Source organism: Paramormyrops kingsleyae, chromosome 2 (assembly GCF_048594095.1).
Source record: "Paramormyrops kingsleyae isolate MSU_618 chromosome 2, PKINGS_0.4, whole genome shotgun sequence".
In the NCBI taxonomy this organism is placed as follows: domain Eukaryota; kingdom Metazoa; phylum Chordata; class Actinopteri; order Osteoglossiformes; family Mormyridae; genus Paramormyrops; species Paramormyrops kingsleyae.
The window spans coordinates 1832010-1851468 of record NC_132798.1 but is presented as its reverse complement, the minus strand read 5'-3'; the positions used below and the strand labels follow the sequence as shown (position 1 = coordinate 1851468).

General features: G+C 41.8%; 1 protein-coding gene across 4 annotated transcripts in view; it reads right to left on the bottom strand.

Annotated features, from left to right (window-relative positions):
• Window positions 1-19459, bottom strand: part of LOC111842692 (guanine nucleotide exchange factor VAV2-like) — a 108507-nt gene that overhangs the window by 4696 nt on the left and 84352 nt on the right. For 2 of the 4 annotated variants that reach the window (XM_023809589.2, XM_023809591.2), the window contains exons 5-18: window positions 15008-15107; window positions 14473-14487; window positions 13717-13815; window positions 12769-12837; window positions 12467-12567; window positions 4957-5056; window positions 4094-4189; window positions 3473-3541; window positions 3185-3271; window positions 2503-2588; window positions 1329-1461; window positions 1124-1138; window positions 890-999; window positions 707-808 (exon numbers count right to left, since the gene is read on the bottom strand). In XM_023809589.2, the coding sequence (XP_023665357.1) occupies window positions 707-808; window positions 890-999; window positions 1124-1138; window positions 1329-1461; window positions 2503-2588; window positions 3185-3271; window positions 3473-3541; window positions 4094-4189; window positions 4957-5056; window positions 12467-12567; window positions 12769-12837; window positions 13717-13815; window positions 14473-14487; window positions 15008-15107 (1182 nt within the window). The remainder of the gene's footprint in view (window positions 1-706; window positions 809-889; window positions 1000-1123; window positions 1139-1328; window positions 1462-2502; window positions 2589-3184; window positions 3272-3472; window positions 3542-4093; window positions 4190-4956; window positions 5057-12466; window positions 12568-12768; window positions 12838-13716; window positions 13816-14472; window positions 14488-15007; window positions 15108-19459) is intronic. The other 2 variants (XM_023809590.2, XM_023809592.2) reach the window with 1 other exon arrangement.

Genomic DNA, 19459 nt, shown 5'->3' with positions numbered 1-19459 from the left:
TTCAATCGCTATAAATTCAAGGTGGTTTCCCCAAAAACCTCCTGGGAAGACCTGCTGCTGTGTGATCCCGTCTTCGGCGAAATATGACAGAAACTTTGCATGATAATCACATGAATATCATTATTGCCGCTATTTATATCATTGCCCATTTCCTTAATTATGAAGTATGGCTAAATTCTCAGACATAATGCATAATTTAGCTATTGTCTTATTATTGCTGTAGCAGATCATTTTGGACCAGCTGCGTTATTTGTGCTTGATTTATTGCTTGAGATTGGCACAGGGGGGGTTGCATCCGGCTTAGTGTCCCAGAAAATGTGTGATCATTAACACTGCTGGGGCAGAGAGACAGTCGATGTGAATGTGTTACAGCTTCCGTCCGGTTGGAGGGCCGAGTCTGTCTCATTACAGGGAGTCTGTCTCATTACAGGGAGTCTGTCTCATTACAGAGAGTCTGTCTCATTACAGGGAGTCTGTCTCATTGCAGAGAGTCTGTCTCATTACAGAGAGTCTGTCTCATTGCAGAGAGTCTGTCTCATTACAGAGAGTCTGTCTCATTACAGGGAGTCTGTCTCATTACAGAGAGTCTGTCTCATTACAGGGAGTCTGTCTCATTGCAGAGAGTCTGTCTCATTACAGAGAGTCTGTCTCATTACAGGGAACACAATGCGGTCGCTACCAAACGGAAAACTGCCCGCTTCCTCACCTCAGCAACATCTTACAGGCCCTGCAGTTGGTGTTCTTCTCGAAGGTGTGCATCTGAAAGTTGTGCTGATTGGCCGTGGCTCGCTCTGGCTTTATGTTCGACCTATAGCATAGGCACATTCATGTTCATTTAGTCTCAATGGTCTAAAAGAACAATTTATGACTGTCCTCGCCTAGAGCTCACATTGCCATGTCAAACTGCTCCATCCACTTCCTCTTAGTGTCCTCAGTTTTGCAGAAGAACTGGAAGCCTTGCTTTCCCTGTAGGTGGATCAGGTAGAAGCCATAGGACCACTGAGGGGGTAAAGCGGAGAGGGACAGAAAGGGTTAAACTCATGTGTCAAAATTAGAGAACTGAAATCGCAATTATAAAAAGCAATACACTGTAGAGAAGATAAGCAGTCTTGCATGAGCTTACCCTTTTTCCACTTGACTGGTGACCATGTAAAGAAAAGCACCAGAAATGCAGTTACACGGACATATTTGTATATATTTTTGCATTAGTAAAACATACTTATGTAATATAACTCAACTAAATTATCGATGTACATAATTCAGTTTTATATTAAACAATGTACGATGTGTTAAACCAAAGCAAATGTATTAGGAGAAAAACATTTCACCTTCTTTACATCCCTGTTGTTCATGGGGTCATCGGACATTTTGTAAGACTGCAGCTCTATGGTTTCCTTTAGCTCATAGTTGAATCCTCTTTGCTTGCAGACAATCACCACTTTGTCAAACAGAAATATGTACCTAAAGACACAAAGAGGAAAAAAAGTCGATGACACTCCAGTCTGCTGGAATATAAAATCAGTCCCGCTAGTACAGAGTGAAGAACGTGCTGCTATTTGCTCTGGTCATTGTGTTTCCCACTGTGACGAAAGACTCCCGGACGAACTCCACCAGCATCTAAGTTAGGTCAAGTGAATTGGGCCTTATTGCCCATATACAGATATACAGTGGCAAGAGATGGCGCTCCCCAAAGACCATGGTCTGACATATACAGCAGGTGACAAGAAAAGGGAGGATACAGTGATTTTACAGATCATAAAAACACAGGACAGTGGAGAATGAGTGGGGCTGGACTTAGGACTGCAGCCTGAGTGTGTGATCAATGATAATAAATAATGCAGCGACAAAGCAGAGTAGAGTAAACACAACAGTGCGGGCAGAGTGTCAATAAATAAACAATAAAGTGACCAGTGTCAGTGGTTCGGGGGGGGGGGGAGGCAAATCAGAGCTAAATAGCCTCGGGGAAGAAGAAGAACTGGCTAGGATGTTCCGGTACTTTCTGCCAGATTTAAGTGGCACTTTTTTCCACATTACATTTCACAAGATATTTATACCAGACATAGCATTTTTGATAACAATGTTCTGTTTCCTGCAATGAATACAGCAACATGCTCAAAAAATCACTTGACATTAAGCATAGCTGTGGTGCCATTTTTGGTTCACGCACAGTTCCAGAATCTTCTCTTGCTTCTCCCCACACTGTGTGATTCTTCGTTGAGGCCGTGACTTTCCCTTTGTCATTTCCTCCTGACATTATCAGTCCTTCACTAGCCTTATCTCTGCAGCGTAACACGTGCAACTTACAGACACTCAGATGACAAAACCAAATATTCTTCTTTGAGACTCTCTGCAGTGTCGTTATCTGGCCAAGTAGGCGACCGTGTCCTGAAAGTGACTCGCCACACTTACAGGCTCCCACAAGGCCCGGCACAGTGCAAGGCCACTAAACTCACCAAGCCTGCAGCTCGTGTATCAGCCAGCTGGGGTTTATCGCTTGCTTACCTGTCCTGCTTGGTGCGGTTTACTATGGAGCACACTTTCAACTCTCCATCTATCTTCGGCCTCCCATATTCCTCAAGCTTCACTTGCTATTGGGAGTAGAGAAGTTTCTGTTATGATTTGACACTATACACACACATTAACTGATAAAACATTCAGGAGTCCATGATGAAGAGATGCTTTTAAGCAGGTGTCACCATTAACAGCATGAAAAACAAAGGGAATATTCAACAGAAGTGACAATAAAAATAACTCAATTTTAACATGAGAGACAAAAAAAACATAAAACACACCAGGGAAATTCATGCAAATTGTCGGTATGAAAATAAATTCATGGTACTTCTCATTTTCATTATATGCCAGTTCAAAAACATGCCTTCTTGTGGTGTGAATTATTCATTATTAACAACAAAACGAACAAGAAGCGGGAAGATTAGTAAGGAATCAGGGAAACATCCTGACATTGCCCAAGGGACTAATGAAAGACAGGTGAATATTTTATCCAAGAGCGCCTTTATAGATTTTTTTTTTTTTTATATATATATATATATATATATATATATATATATATATATATATATATATATATATATATAAAGTAATCCTCTTCTTGACATCACAATACTGAATACGGGTGTTAAGTTTGTGAATAATGGGGTAAAACATTAGTTTATTCTATACTTACCAGGTTTTCAATTGAGTTCTGAAACTCACTAATTTTTTTCAAGGTTTCATTGTCCCGTTTCACTTCATTAATATACATGGCCAGATCCTGCAGGAAGAAGTACAGGGTCATATGAACCTCAAACCACAACAGCACAGCAGTTCTGAAGCAGAAAGCTTGCAGTGGCTGTCCAGTGTTATCCGGCATGATCTGTTGGACCTTCACGCCGGTGTTATCCGACATGATCTGCTGGACCTTCACGCCGGTGTTATCTGGCATGATCTGCTGGACCTTCACGCCGGTCCTCACCTGCATAGCTTCCAGGGCCTCCTTCAGCTGCTGCTGCTCCGGTTGGTCTGTCGAGTGGCTCACCAGCTCCTGCGAGGTGATGTCACAGTCACCCCCGTACAACACATGTGCGGCAGCTTTCTGACTGGCTGACACGAGGCAGACGGCGAGCTTCCAGGCTCAGCCCCTGCTGCCGTTTGCTGACCTGAGGCCAGGAGCGATGGCGCATAAATGTGCACCCACACGGCATGGGTACAATAAAATCTGATGCTTGTAATGAGATTTAGCCATGGTCTATTTGAATACACTCTCTTAGTCTCTGGAGGGCACAACTGAATCAGGTTTGATCAGGATATCTGCTTGTTCCCCTCCAGGTCAGCAGGGGGCACACTTTCACTTACACTTATTAGACATCTGTCATTCTCAATTGTGCAGTATGGAGATAATTACTTAAGGTCTGTATCATATAGGACAATTGTTTTACATATGAGTGCTATTTAACTGCACCAAATTAAATAAGTCTTGCCACAGCATATTTGGTTAATGTGGAAAAATTAGATGAATATTTAATGAATTTTAATGAGTTTTTTTCCCCACACAAGCCTATCTTCCTGGGAGAGTCTCTATGAAACATGACCTTACCTTGAGAAGGAGGTGATATTTTAAAACCCTCTGCATGGGCACCACTAGCAGGTCCTGCAGTTTGAATTTCCCTTCCTGGACCTTCATGGTACATTCCTGAAATAAGTGCAGACATTCCACATCAGTGTCATCAGACATGCTCTGCCCCACTGACTAATCTGTGGCATCACTATGGATCACTCAGACATTGTCATTTATCATCCGAGTCATGCTTCCATTTTGGAAGCTGGAGACACATTATATGGAATGTGAGAATAATCTTACTGCATCCTCTGATTTGTTCATATAATTTCTCTCTCGCTACTAACTGCTAAATGTAAAACTGATCCCAGGTCCTGCTGCACCAACTTCTATTTTTCTCTTATGTTCCACCCATAAGCAGTGTGAACAGCGGCAGGATGTTTACAGGAACGGAACTTCATCTGCAATAACAGTCCTAATGGTTCCAAAGGTCCTTTATTGTAGGTCCCAGAAAATTTAGGGGTCATCTAGTGCTGAAGTGAGATAAAGATGTGATAAAGATGTGAGTGAGGAAAGATGTGATATTTTAGAAATGGTGCTTATTTAGAGGTAAAATAATCCAAGTGAAGATCATTTCAGTGCAATCTGCACATACAGATATTGCATAATCCAAGTTACCCGCATAATAACAGTGGAGATAGGTGGGAGAGTGATTGGGAACAGATTCTCCTGTCACGTCAGGAGGCTAAATGATTCCTATCTTCGTTTTATTGTAACCAAATCATTTGTGTACCCAAGTTAAGAAATTTTCACAAACTGTGGTCCAAATAAAGACCGTAGAATATCTGACCCAGAACCATAACTACTGGGCTGGTGTGGTCTACCCAGAGATCCTGCCATACCTCTAATTTCATCTTGACATCTTCCCTTGTGGTGATCAGGTCATCCAGTGTCTTTTGGGCAGACTCAACATGGCTGCAGTATTGGCCGTAAATCAACAGTCTGCAGAGAGAAGGCTGGGGATGAACACACTGCAGACCGTTTGGAACAACACGGCTGAATAACGCAGTACTGTTACATAGTCAGCCTTTATCAAAAGCCTCATGCAGTGATTTAACCTTGATCCAAAGCTTCATGCAGTGATTCTACTAGAGCGATTCAAGGTTAGCGGTTCGCTAAAGTGTGCTTGAAGCAGTGATATTACAAGTCTGTTTCATCAAATAAGGTGAAGCCCCCATCCTTAAATACAACAGAACCTGCAGGTACTGCTGGTCCTGCTGCAGGAATCACAGCAACAAAAATCCGGAAAATGGTCCCACAGACTTAGATACGCAGGGCAGGGGGTCCCCCAAGCTTCTCTCAAGACCCACTAGGGAGGAACGCCGCTCTGAATTCCACCCGACTGCTTCTGCTTCCCCAGTTCTCTCTCACTCTACATGACCAGTTTCATTATGCTTCAAGGATAAAGGCATGTAAAGGTAAATGAAGTGCAAAATATACCTTATGGAAATCTGATGTCATTCCAGGAAAATGAAAACCTCATTTAATTTGCTTCTCAAAAATCTGAAGGATGCACTGACATAAAATATTTTTGATATTTTTTATGGTTCTTAAATCATCTCCCACGTTTGTATTGCATTACATTTCGAATTAGTTTTTAACGATCTTTCTGGTCATATCAGGTAGCTGGTTTAGAAAACAGAACTCATATAGGACTCAAGTCACTAAACAAGATCTCAATACCTGCTAACACCCAAAATCACTGCTATTTGCTAATTTTACTAGTCATTTTATCCTTTTTTAAGTAATAGACATTTTTGCAATTTTCACCTCATGTGAAATGTATGTATAAGAGGCTGGATATTTATCTGGCAGGAGACTCACAGAAAAACCACAACAAACAAACCAAACAGTAAAGGAATCACTGGGAGAGAAAGGCCACAATCACAATGAAACACCTATTCCTGTTTGCTGTATTCGCTTAGCAAATTAAGCCATCCCTGTAAATGCTCTGACCCCTGGCCTCTTAAGCCTATTAGTTTGCAAAAGGATATTTGTACCAAATCAGTGAAACACAGTGGGTGTTTCTCATTAACACACGTTTAATGCATGTGCCAATAACCAGTGGATGCCAGGATGCCGACCGGCAAACAGAGGTGATGCATTGCAGGACATATTCCTGAGTCTTGACTAACTGACTAACTAGCATATGAAAGACGTCTCAGGGCGTAATATATGGGTGGGGTCGAGGGACAGAGCAAGAGAGATTTAACTAGTAGGCCAATTAGTCTCAATGAGGCTCAGAGGTGTAGCAGTCTACTGTACACTGAAGCTACATGAGAGAAGTCTTCTCGAAGCCCATAGTATGGCATGTTTATGGACTCATGCACGGTACTCCTGGTAGAGCAATTGGCAAAAAAAACCTTTAGGGCTTTTTAAGGGCATAGCAGACATTAGACTCTAGAGGGAAACATAATTTGACATCTGGGAGCATCTGGAAGGCCAATTTAGCAAGGAAATGACATGGCATCACCCAGAGGTAAAATGTGAAACACGTCTGACAGAAGTAATAAACGTGAAACTGAAATGGGCAGCCAGATCTCAATAAATCATATCCATGAATGTCAGCGACAACTCAACATGTGAAATGGGAGCTGAAGATCTTAAACTGAATGTCATATTAAAATGAGCACTGATATAGCACTCTATTGTGAATATGTGAATATCAAAGGTTTATAATGGACTGAAATTACAATAATAATCATTTCACAATTAATTTGCTTTAACAGCCAATTACCTGAAAAGTTAATCAAGATCTAGCAACTAATTATGTATGACTTCATGTGGATTCACAGGACTGTGTCCATCTGCACTGAACTGCTATTTGAGGTTTTCCAGACAGGTTCATGCCATTGGGTCAAAACTGCCTTTGTTATGTTTAACTGTATTTTGATGCAGAAATGTCAGCAATTTATAAATTCATTCAGCTTCCCACTGCTTTCACGAATCGTATTGTTGCAAAGGTCACATGAACAAACAACTGAAGGTTGTTTAATTAAACTCGATCTACAGTACTCCACCACTGCACTAGTTTCTACTCCCAGTGGTGACGTCATATCAGTACTACTGGGATCTGTTTCATATTATAGACAGGAAAAATTATTACGTCAATTAGTGTGTAATAGTAAGGGACAACAAGCACATAGAAAATGGCATGTTATCCACTGTCTGAAAGACATGATGTTGGGTCTGTGCCATAATTGCACTCTCTGTAAGACATATAAATGTGTCATAGAAGGTTATAATCATGAATATTTATGTGTATGTCTCTGATCCCTGAAATAGAGAAGGTGGACACTCACGGTCATCTGAATGCATCTGAATGCATGCCCTTCATCTCCCGGCAGACAAAATGTCATATGACCTGAAAGGCTGGCATGTCTGCATTGGCACAAGGTGCCTTTGGCAGGATGGGACACTTCTAGCTGGGGAAGCTGGGACAGGCATGTGGTGACACTCAGGGACATCTCAATCAGACACACAGAGTGCATTACAAACAGGGACAACGATGCAGGAGAGGGGACAGCTGTCACACTAACCCCGTCTAATGTGTCCCTTAGAGGACCGCTAATTATGCTCACTGCACACCAGTGAGCAATTAAGAGCCTGGAGGTTTCTAACCGACTGAGGGCCAGGGTGAGTCTGACTGCTTAGGGCACAATGGTGATCAACACCAGCAGGAAATTCATCACGTGTAAGTCTGAGCACCTGAGGAAACCTTACGCCCAACACAGGATGCGGGTTCTGCTGGACGACGGAAAAAGAAAGCTAGTTAAAATGCACGATATCCATCAGAGGCACGGAACGCTAAAAGTCGGCATTTCTGGGCTGTGCATGCAAATAAGCAGCGGGGAGGGGACACGTCAGTGTCTCCCAGTAAACGCACTCACGGTGTGTTCCATTTGAACTGGGAAGTCGCAATTTCTGAGCCCCTTGTCAGAAATTTCAACTGGAACGCCCCCTGAAAGTTGGAGGAACCTCTAGAACCCCGACCTCTTACTCCCCTGGCTGTGCCCTTCATGAATAGAAGTGAAAGCTGTAGTTAGGTACTGTTTATTATATCTTATTTGTGTCTCATTAATTCAGTCATACACACAGCATTGTCCAACCGCTCCCTCTTGCTACAGTGTTTGAATGCGCACAATACAGCACAATGCGTTATCAACTGGTATTGCTAACAACAGTTAGCAATGAACCTGGCTAGAACTGGTATAGCAATATGGCTTTCTAACTTCTTGTACTGGAATGCAGTTAACCTGGGTGTGATGTCATTCCCAGCTCTTACTTCTGAGGCAAATGGAATGCAGCATCATAAAAATATAACTTGCACAGTAACTGACCCAAAAACAGCCACGAGTGATACTGTGACACTATATAAACATTTTTACAGCTGTAAAGTAGTTAAGAACATGAATATGTGACCTTGGGAGTTCCAGAGGGCCAATCCTGTCCTTCTGTCAAGGACATAAACTGAATCACACCCTGTTCTGTCCAGCCCCCCCCAACCTGGTACTAGACAATCAGTTACAAGATGGATGGATCGTACCCATTTGTATAAGTGGGAAATTTTTAGTCACTACGTATAAGATCCAAGACCCTGTACTGCAGTTGAAAAATGGATGAACTTATAAAACCTAAAGTAGCGACTAAAAATTATAAAAGTAATAATACAATTAGGTCTGATTGCCAGTTTGTAGCAGCCATGATGCTATAAGTAAACAGGGGGTCATCTGCAAGTCAGCTGATCCAGCAAAGGATTCAAAATATCAAACGTGAAAACACTGTAAGGCCACTGAGACGCACGGCACAGCTGGGCAGGCGAAACTCTACCCAAGGTCATTTCCAGATAACATGATGCAAAATGATAACTGATAAATCCTTTATTTGCCATTTACTCAAGTAAGAGTACAGGTTCACTGAAATTCTTCTCTTCACCTACCCCGTCTTGCTCTCCGTAGCTTGGGGGTCACAGTGCAGGGTCAGCCAAGGGCCCTGCTCAAGGGCCCTGCTCAAGGGCCCACAGACATGTACTGCACAGTGCATCATCCTTGGATGCGAAGTTTTTTTGTGGCTTAATTTACAGTTTGGCATCACGGGGAAAAACAGTAACCCATTTAGAAACCCATAAGTGTTCTTCCTATTTAGCCTTTCATCCACACCACTGCAGATCTTTTTCTCTCAGTAGTGGAGAAAATGTTCAATGCTGTCCAACAACTAATCTTTCTGTATCTTAAAACTTTTAGATTTTAGGAAAGTAGCAGCTACAAGTGTTTATTATTTTTGTTTACCTACAAACTACACTTCAAGGGAACAGGAGTTGTGCATTCAGAGAAGACATTTATGACTGTTGTTAAATGCACTATATAAATAAAATTGAATTGAATTGAAGTTTAGCTCACACGCTTGTACTGAACTTTTGTGTTTGCACTTGTGACCTTCATGTTAGCTTGTCTGGCCATATTCCTCTCATTAACAAGGTAGTTTTAACTTAAAACTACTGTTGACTGGATTTTGATTCTTTTTTGGTCTATTGCATCCTTCTCCATAAACTCTTTATACTGTATTATATGAAAATGCCAGGAGGATGGCTGTTTCTGAGATAATAGAACCACTGCGAATGACACCAACAATTACAACACTTTAAAAGCAATTATCTCAGGCATCATATTCTGGCAATTTATCCAAAGAATTTTTCAAGCAATTTCACTGTCGCAGACAAATTTTCAATATTCAATTAAACTCATGAGTTTTTCTAGAGCTGTGGTGTACTTCCGTCATCTCGATCGTTTGGTGTAAGATCAGGATAGTTGTCAGTCTTTTTCTTGTCTTGAAGTTTCTATAAAATCCATCCATGTTTATTTTTATCATATGTCCTGGCTCATCCAAATAGTGACATGGACATTGTCAATAACCAATTGGTGAGCTCCCAACAAATGGCAGTGAAGCAGGTACAGGAATTCAGGTAGGGAGACAGACATGAAGGAGACTCCGGGGAGGTTTCAGAAACCACTGTTCTCTTAGATCTTTCTCTCCCTGTTCATGCCACCATAGTCAGGTCCACATTCTGTGGTATCTTCTCTTTTTCACTGTCTTATCACCATAAACCACTGAACACACGAGAGCAGCTGTGGCCAAAAGCTGCTTCTGCTTCGGCTCCCTTGTTCAACAGTTTTTCTATCCCTGTAAATTTCCACCAAAAGCATGATAGGAAATAATCGCCGTCTTGCAAACAGTGACTCTGCAAGATTCCTAGCTTTTGCAAAATCCTTGTCTGTGATAATGAATTCTGTGACATATTGGGTTCTATTTTGATCTAATGCAAAGCGCAAAGTGGAATAGTTATGGGCGTGTCCAAATCCATTTAGCTATTTTGATGGTGAAAAACCAAACTTTGCACCAGCACAAGGCTGAAAAAGCTTGTCCAATCTCTCTTAATTATTCAGGTATGTTTTGGGTGTAAAATACAATGAATCAATCAGAATGGCACCTTTAAAAGGCAGTGGCACATGATCTACTGTGGATTGCCATTATAATGGTGCGTTTGCATGGCAAACAAGATCGCTTTTTGGCCAAGCAAATGGACGTGCTCTTGCGTGAGCATATCATCTACGGTAGCATCACTGTCCTACCAAGCCTTTCGAGTGAAGCAGGCATGGGATGAGGTAGCAGTGGGTGTGTCCTCATTTTAGAACATCACCACATCATCCACGCAGTGCCGAAAGCAGTATAATGATGTCAGAAGACGGGGAAAACGGAAGCTCTTTGCAGAACGAGAGCAGGGAACAAGGGAACGGGAACTTAAGTATGCATTTGTGTGTTTTTTATTATTATTTTGGATCTGCAGTTCGTAAAATATAAGTAAAAGTGCGATCTTTGTTCAAACAAAACAAACCCTACAGTGTTCAAATAAAAGACAGGGCTGTTATTTTTCTACTCTCACAATTAAGATTCCTTTCCAGGCTACAGACGATCCAGCTTCTGCCAGCCGATCCCTCCTCGACTGCCTTGGTGCCAGTGTACACTCCTTTGTTGGCATCGGCACATGCAGTTCAACATCACGCCTTCTAATGCACCCTAATGTGTCCTCATTTATGCCCATCAGACATCCGTCAGACATGGCAATGTTACACAACATACAACATGCCACAAAGAATGCCATGACCTTCTGAAGGGTGTATTGTAATGTTTCCCCTGACTTATCTAAACATCTGAAATGCATTCGCAGCAATTCAAATGTCCTTTCAGTTACAGCACGTGCTTAATTCTGATAATGGACTCTAAAGGTTTTTTAAAGATAGGGTTTGTTATCTACTTAATATTTATTGTTTTTCTTTTGTTGTTTCATTAACAGTATGATTACGTGAAAGGACCAGATGTACTCTATAAAAATATATAAATATACTACCAATATAAAATATAATACCATAAATATAATACTAAATACAATAATCTTATCTGGGTCAATAACAAGCATTGGGCACGTTTCTAATTATAATTATCTAATTATAATATTCTAAGTATCAATTTAAATACCTTTTAACATTGCGCTACTGACTTTCGATGTGGTTTTTGTTGGTCAAAAGTACTATGACACTGTGGTGCCTTAAAATAGCGTAGCGCCAACAATGCACCCGGCCACGCCCACAATGCGCCCGGCCATGCCCACAATGTGCCCGGCCACGCCCACAATATGCCCGGCCACGCCCACAATGCGCCCGGCCACGCCTCATTTAAAAACATCACTCCTATGAGCGGAAAGTGGACGCAAAACCAAATATGGAAATGACCAATATGCTGGTACAAACCTAGCAAAACCACTTTGCGTTGTGCTTTGCACAGGTGGAAAATAGAGCCCGTTGTCTTTAGATGTGAGAGGGTGTCAGACTTTAGTCTTTAAAAAAGTCTTCTCAGAGTCTTTTCAGACTCTTTTACTGTATGGTTAGTGTCAGCCATTCTAATGCTGAGTCACACAGTGTGCCTCTTGACCCTGTCTGCCTGTTGTATATATTCAGTCACATGACTCATCGCTATGAAGAGCAGGTGTACCTAACAATCTGGCCAGAGAGTATGCCGGTATACTTAAAATAAATCAACATGAACTGCTACAGCGACAACAAACGCAGTGGCTCTCATTTGCTGGTTACGGAAAGAACAAAGCAAAAAACAATAAATCTGTCATTGTAAACACCAAAAGTTGTATGATTTCAGTGCAGTAGCTAAGCCTCAGAGGTTTCTGCGTTACCGTGATTGGGTATACTCCAGCCTACTGACAGACATACTCTGTACAAGGACAAAGTGCAGTGACAGTTGAGTTCTTTGGCAGTTCCCAGGGAGAAGCAGAGCAGTACTGACCGCTCCTTGAAGTCCAGGAAGATCTTGCCCAGGCCGTTACCTCCACTCATCATGTTCAAGTCAATGGCTCTCAGCAGAGAGAAATGGACTTTGATCACATCCTGTGGATCAACAACATGACAATAACCAGCCTGTCTAAGCCTGGGACTCTCCGTGGATAACAGACAGCTGAACATTCCAGACATTGGAGACAAAGCACAGTGTAACATTACTGCATGATGAGATCATCAAAGGAGTGAAAAAGACAAGGCACCAAGCACTGACCACTACATTAAAACACACTTACATTAAATCAAACGTACCTCAAGATTAAGAAAAATTGCTCCCATATCCAGCGGGCTTAACACTTGCTTCAAGGGAATCATATAACTCTGAAAAATAAGCATTAAAATGAGATTATATATTTAATTCACATAATAAAACACATTTATTCACAATATTTGTAAAAGGGCTCGAAAAAAAATGTTCCAGATTGCATTGCATACAAAGTTCAACCAGCAATGCAAAAATAAGCTTCAGACATAGTAATTTGGAATCAATATATAATATAAAAGAACAATTAATTACATGTACATCAAGCTAACAAATAAAAACATGTTAAATTGTATGTCAAAGTGAGAAACTACTTAACACATTACATTAGATTAGGAAATATATTAAAAATGAGTCAACGTTTTAGGTACCTGAGAAATGACAGTACAGTTTTGCTTTAAATGTGTTTATGGTGGTATGATGCTGGGCGATTATTCAGTAGGTTTAGGAGATAACGGCATGTGTATGTGTATATAACCTTTCTGAGAACTGAAAATCTACAGAACTCAGAACATAACTGAGACAAGAGGACTGGACCATGTTATGAGGGTTTAGCAGGGCAAGTGACCAGTGATATCCTTGCTGATACATCCCACCTGTCCCTTGGTGCAGACCTTATTGTTTCCTGAATGCCATGGTTACTTTGATTTTCATTGAAATGACTCTCATGTTCACTATAATGTTGTCGTCATCTCAGCCCTGCTGTATCTGAAAACCCTGAAAAGGGAAACCTTGCCCCCAATAAATCAGGTCACACAGTCCTATTTCTCCATCCCATATTATATCCATATCGATCTCTTCTTCTCACGTTCATTTCCTTCAGTGTAACTGGCAGCGATAAATTCCACTGCTGACAGGAAGGGGAGTGTCAGAGTGATAGGAGCAATATTGCGCTTTGTGCTGGAGAAGGTGGTGCTGAGAGGGTGGGGCAAATGCACCTTCTCGATGTCCTCCAGCGTCTTGTAGTACTTCGCCTCTGTCTCCTGAATTTCAATCATGCAGCAGTTCCTTTTGTCTTCCTCTGTCATGCCCATCTTCTGTTTCATAAACAAGACAAATGTGTCATTTAATGGCGTAAGCCGCAGCAAATGCTCACCTAAGAAACAGGGGGGTAGTTTCAAAGTGGAAACATGCAAATATAAAGCTTTATTCCTTTCTGCTGAAGAAATGTCAAAAATGGAACGTCTTGAGCTTATGGAGAGAGGGCAGATCTTAAAAGAAGCATTTGAATAAGCATAAAATTAAAGTAAGCACAAATCAACATATACATTGGTTGATTATGTACGTGATATATGCATTTGCCCTCAGACATTTCAGATATCTCTGAAGGTTTCTGATCTGTTGGGACTAAAGAAATCGAGAGTAAACAGAACGTCAGCCTGGGGACTACTCAAATAAGACAGCGCTGGCTGTCACAAGAACCTGTCATCAAAAACCAAGGCTGTCATCCAGACAAAGGAGGGCTGACATGAAACTCAGGAAGGGGATTCTTCATGTTGGTGCACACTGAAATACAGTTCACACGAATGGGGACTTCATGGTAAAATAATCATTCAATAGGGGGGAATTGTTATTCTGTTGGAGATTTCAGAGTAGGAACGCAAAAGAGCAAATACAACACCAAATCAGACAGGGAGCTACCTAAACACATGCATATCACACCCACTTGCACACACGATGAACATGGGGCCTACCTGCATGTACCTTATCTGCAGCGTTTGAGAAACCAGAGCAACATGCATGAGGAGGGCACGCATCTGTGCAGAAATGCAGGCCCACTGCGATGCCTAGTGAAGCCTGTCCTCACTGCGAAGCACTGCACACACTATTCAATGGCTCAAAATGTATTATCACCTACACTGCATTATACTGAAGGCTGAGAGTGTTTTAATAGGTATCGTTTCTCCTTAGATCTGATGCCAATGCTTAGATAGATGCTCAATAGGTCTGTAACCATTAAGTCACCATCCCACTCATTATTCATCTATAAGATGTTGGACAGAGGAATAGAAAGATCTTCTTCACCATGGCTTGTTGGTTTGTTGACACCTCTAGTTTGGATGGCCTAACTAAAACAACTTATTTCCTGGCAAAATTACTTTCAGCACTGACAGATTAATGGAAGTGTGAAAACACAATAAGCAAAAGTAATTACACCAATCAGCTCCCTTGGCAAGGGGCTCCTCTGTTGGCTGATAAACCAGTAAAACGCCAAGAAGCTCAGCTTACCATGGGCTGCCGAACCTCCACCTTGATGATGTCCTCATAAATATCATCCTCCTCATAGGGCACACAGTCATAGATGTCATCCTCGCCAACATCGTGCTCGCTGGTGGAAAACACATACATCAAGGCGCGTTAGCATTATTACTATGACATGTAGCGACTTTGGAGGAAATGGAAATGTAGTGTATTAACAGCAGTCCCAGTTCCACTTTAAAGGGTCAGTGGTCCCATTACAGAGTCCCAGTGTCTGTCGGTTCCAATCAGTGTTCAGTCTGAAGCAGCCTATCAGTCGATGAGCTCCCAGCCTGCCTCTGAATTCCTTTAAATCTCATGTAACAGCCGCAGAATTCACAATAGACAGATGGGACTCACTGAAGGAATTGCTTTGAACCTGGGGTACATGTAGCTTCATGGAGTGGCATGTGGGATGCATTTTGAGCTAAAAAGCTATATTTGTCCATATGACACTAAATGGCATATGATATTACTTGGTAGTCATGAAAATAGCTTCCATTTAGCAGCTATGGAATACATATTTGTGCAAAACAAAATCATAATACTGTTATTTTGAGGGACTACTTGAATTTGAAATGACTTTCATTGCGAAGATATGGGACAGAATAAGGTTAACTCTAATAGTCCATTGTAGGGCATATACTTTCAGGATCACATTTCACCTAACCACATGCTTTTGGAATGTAAACACAGGGAGGACAAGCAAACTGCACACCCATAGCACCTTAAACATAAGGAGGGCATGCAGACTGCACACCCATAGCGCCTTAAACATAAGGAGGGCATGCAGACTGCACACCCATAGCGCCTTAAACATAAGGAGGGCATGCAGACTCCACACCCATAGCGCCTTAAACATAAGGAGGGCATGCAGACTGCACACCCATAGCGCCTTAAACATAAGGAGGGCATGCAGACTGCACACCCATAGCGCCTTAAACATAAGGAGGGCATGCAGACTGCACACCCATAGCGCCTTAAACATAAGGAGGGCATGCAGACTCCACACACAGGGCCTCCTCTGGGAATCGCACCCATAACCCCGGAGGTGTGAGGGTGCAGAGTTACCCACAGAGCCACCACACTCCCCTCACGCCATTCTTTATTTCTTTATTTGTTAGTATTTGTTTTTAGTGTTGCACATTATTTGTTTTCAGTCTTGTTATACAAAAACACTAATTACTGATTTCAATGACTGACAGAATCTCTACTCTAATTCACCACAGACTATTGCAATTAATCTTCTAGTTTACCTTGGCAGCCATTTTTATTAAACTGACACCCAGCCGGGTTACACTGGTGTTTTCTGCATCAGGCCTGAGTTTCTCAGCCCCCCGACACCCTGGCAGCATGTCTGCCTGACACCTGTCTGCCACATTGTGCAGCAGGTCCCCTAGACTGATAGAGTTGCAGTGTTACCCTTCTCTTTGTCTAAGTGGGGGTGACAGCCATGATATTCCTCGCCCAGGGGGGATCAGTCGCAGCTCTGGAAAAGCGCTCACTGACGGAGAGACGGCTTGACATGCCTTGTTCCTGTCGATTTCACAGAGGCGGCTGATATAAAGCATCAGTGTGTTTTCTTGTAGACCACTGTCAGTTTTTGTTGTTGCGAAAAACACTCCAAAAGCCTGAGGTAACCGCCTGGACCCACCCATGTCAGATGCACTGATGCGTCCAGCTGGCCGTACACAGCAGCTTCAACTACATATGTAAACCCTCAGGGAGACAACTAAATTTCATGCTCTCAAATACCAGTGTTTAAATGTCTTATAATCTACTTAGTGCATAACAATTTGACAGAAAGTTAAGCAGGAAACCACTTCCTGTTGACTGAGAGGAAGTAACCGAACAGGGTATCCCATCCGTTCATTCTCCATGGTCAAACCAATTTCCTGTTTTCAGGTAATAACTTGCGATTGATGTGGGTCACGCTGCCCTTAGCATAGCTAGGGATGGGTCACCTGTCATATCACACAGAGGACAAAGAATACAGGCCACTCTCAGCCACACTCTGACTATATTCCATATGGGGGGGGGGGGGGGCTGACACAGTTACCATCTGACTGTGAAAGGGAATGTTTATGCAGAAGCCCCAATGTGAGAAATGGGGGAAAAGACCAGGAGTGACCAGGAGTGATAGGGGCTGAGCCAAGATGACCTGAGGCTGTCAGTGCTGACAACGATTTCCCTGACAAGGAGTTTAGCATCTGCATACTTATGCAGTCAGCTGGTGTTTTTCTCCCAAGTCACTTAAGATGCCAGCAAAAACTACTCATCACACCATACTTGTAACATGGCCAGGTAACTGTAATTGTAACATGGCAGTGTAACTACTCATCTGTGTACTTTGTAACATGGCAGTGTGACTACTTATCTCACTGTACTTGTAACATGGCTGTATAACTACTCATCTGTGTACTTTGTAACATGGCAGTGTGACTACTTATCTCACTGTACTTGTAACATGGCTGTGTAACTACTTATCTCACCACAGTTGCAACATCTTCATTTCAACATTTAAAAATTCTGCATCTACCAATCTGCTTTTCATGGTATAGACTATATTTAGCAGATATGTAAAAATCTAAAATTTTGAATGCATTCATATATTTTAATAATATATAATTATATATATATAATATAATTATATATACATTTAATAATATCAGGTTAAATGTGAATATTTCATCTAATGAAAAAAAAACTTTATTCTGTTCCTTGTCCGTCATAAGAAAAAGTTTTAATTTTAATGTTAATGTTTTTATTTGTTATCAGATATTCCTTTGCAGTGAATGCTAGCTGTAAAACATGATGGACAGACTCACTGCAGGGTTGTCCTGTTTACGCCTTTAATCATGAACGTGTCTAATACAGCACTGATTAATTCCACACCATAGTTCTCATTTCAGAGCAGATCTGCAGACGTGACCCTGTCCACAAAAATCAGCTCAAAATCCACCAGAGAAAGTTTCATGACGGCTGACAGGGTGTCCATCAATCTAGTCATCTCCTTGGATAAATCAGCCTGATAATGTTATCCTATTAGTACAACAATGCAAACAGAACAACCACACATGGAGATAAAATGAAACCATAGCAACTGCAGCAGTAAAACATTTAATTACTAGACTAACTGCAATCTCAGGCGAGTTTATGCATTCCCTTCACTCCTTGTGAGAACTTTAGAAGCGACTGTGTGTCCGAACTCTATACCACAGTAGTGACCCCAATGAATAGTTATAAATAGCTTTGTTAAAAACTGAAATTCAAAGCAGACTCATTTATAAGGGCAACATGGTGGTGCAGGAAATAGCACTGTTGCTTTACACCTCTGGGTTTAGAGGTTCAAATCTCACCCCTGATCTGCGTATGGTGGAGTCTGCATGTTCCCCCCCCCCCCCATTATGAAAGCTTTCTCAGGCCTCCTGCCATAGCCCAAAGGCATGCAGTTATGCAAAGTGGCATTTCTAAATTGCCCATTGCAAGTGATTGTGTGTGTGCCCTGTGATGGACTGGCACCATCTCAGGGTGCTTGTCTGCCGTGCTGATTGGGCAAAGCTGCAGCCTCATCATGGCCCTGAACTCTGCATGCATCGAAAATTGAATGGATGGATTAACTGAATCACATAAGCAAATATGTTCTATACGGAACAAAGTAGAGCTCCTTAAACAGCTACAAACATCATTATAAATTATGCAAAAGCATAATTATTTTATAGCTCATTTTATTAATAGCCTTAAAAGTACTCAGTGCGAGCAAAATAACAGGTGCTTTGGATGAAATTACTTTTCATTGCTATTCATTAATATAAAGTACTGCAATATTCCTCCATGGTTTTATACACGATCATAAGAGTGCAACAACTACGAGAGATCTCCTCTATTGAGGTCATATTTCCTTTTGAGGGGCAGAAGTTTGCTTGTTTATACTGACTGGGTTTGCATGGCTTGAAAATGATGTGTGTGACGACCTCATCTGGTACTTTGTAGAGAATAATAATGGGCCATCCGAATTTTCCCATTCAAAAGATACATAATGGTAAATACAGCATGACGTCTGACGTGTGAGGAGCACCCATTAGGGCACTGAGCTAGAGAGGAGCATATTCTGATAGACCAGCCTCAGTGTGGATATTGGAAGCACTGAACAGGGGTACGATGATACCGCTGCAATCACACAACCTTCCCCTGCAGGTAATTTATTGCATGCTCAGGATATATTATCACACTGTAAAATGCAGCTTCCAGCTCTGTCCCCAATGAGTGCAGACAAGAAACAAAAAAGACAACAGTGCCAGTACCTCATAACTCTGCCCGTGGATGTGAAAATGTAGGAAGCAGAGAAGATACTGGGAACAAAGGAGAACATTGCTGCAATATTTCGACTGGCGGGGCGATTCCACCCAGAAAAATCTAATCTTCTCAAATATGCCACAGAAT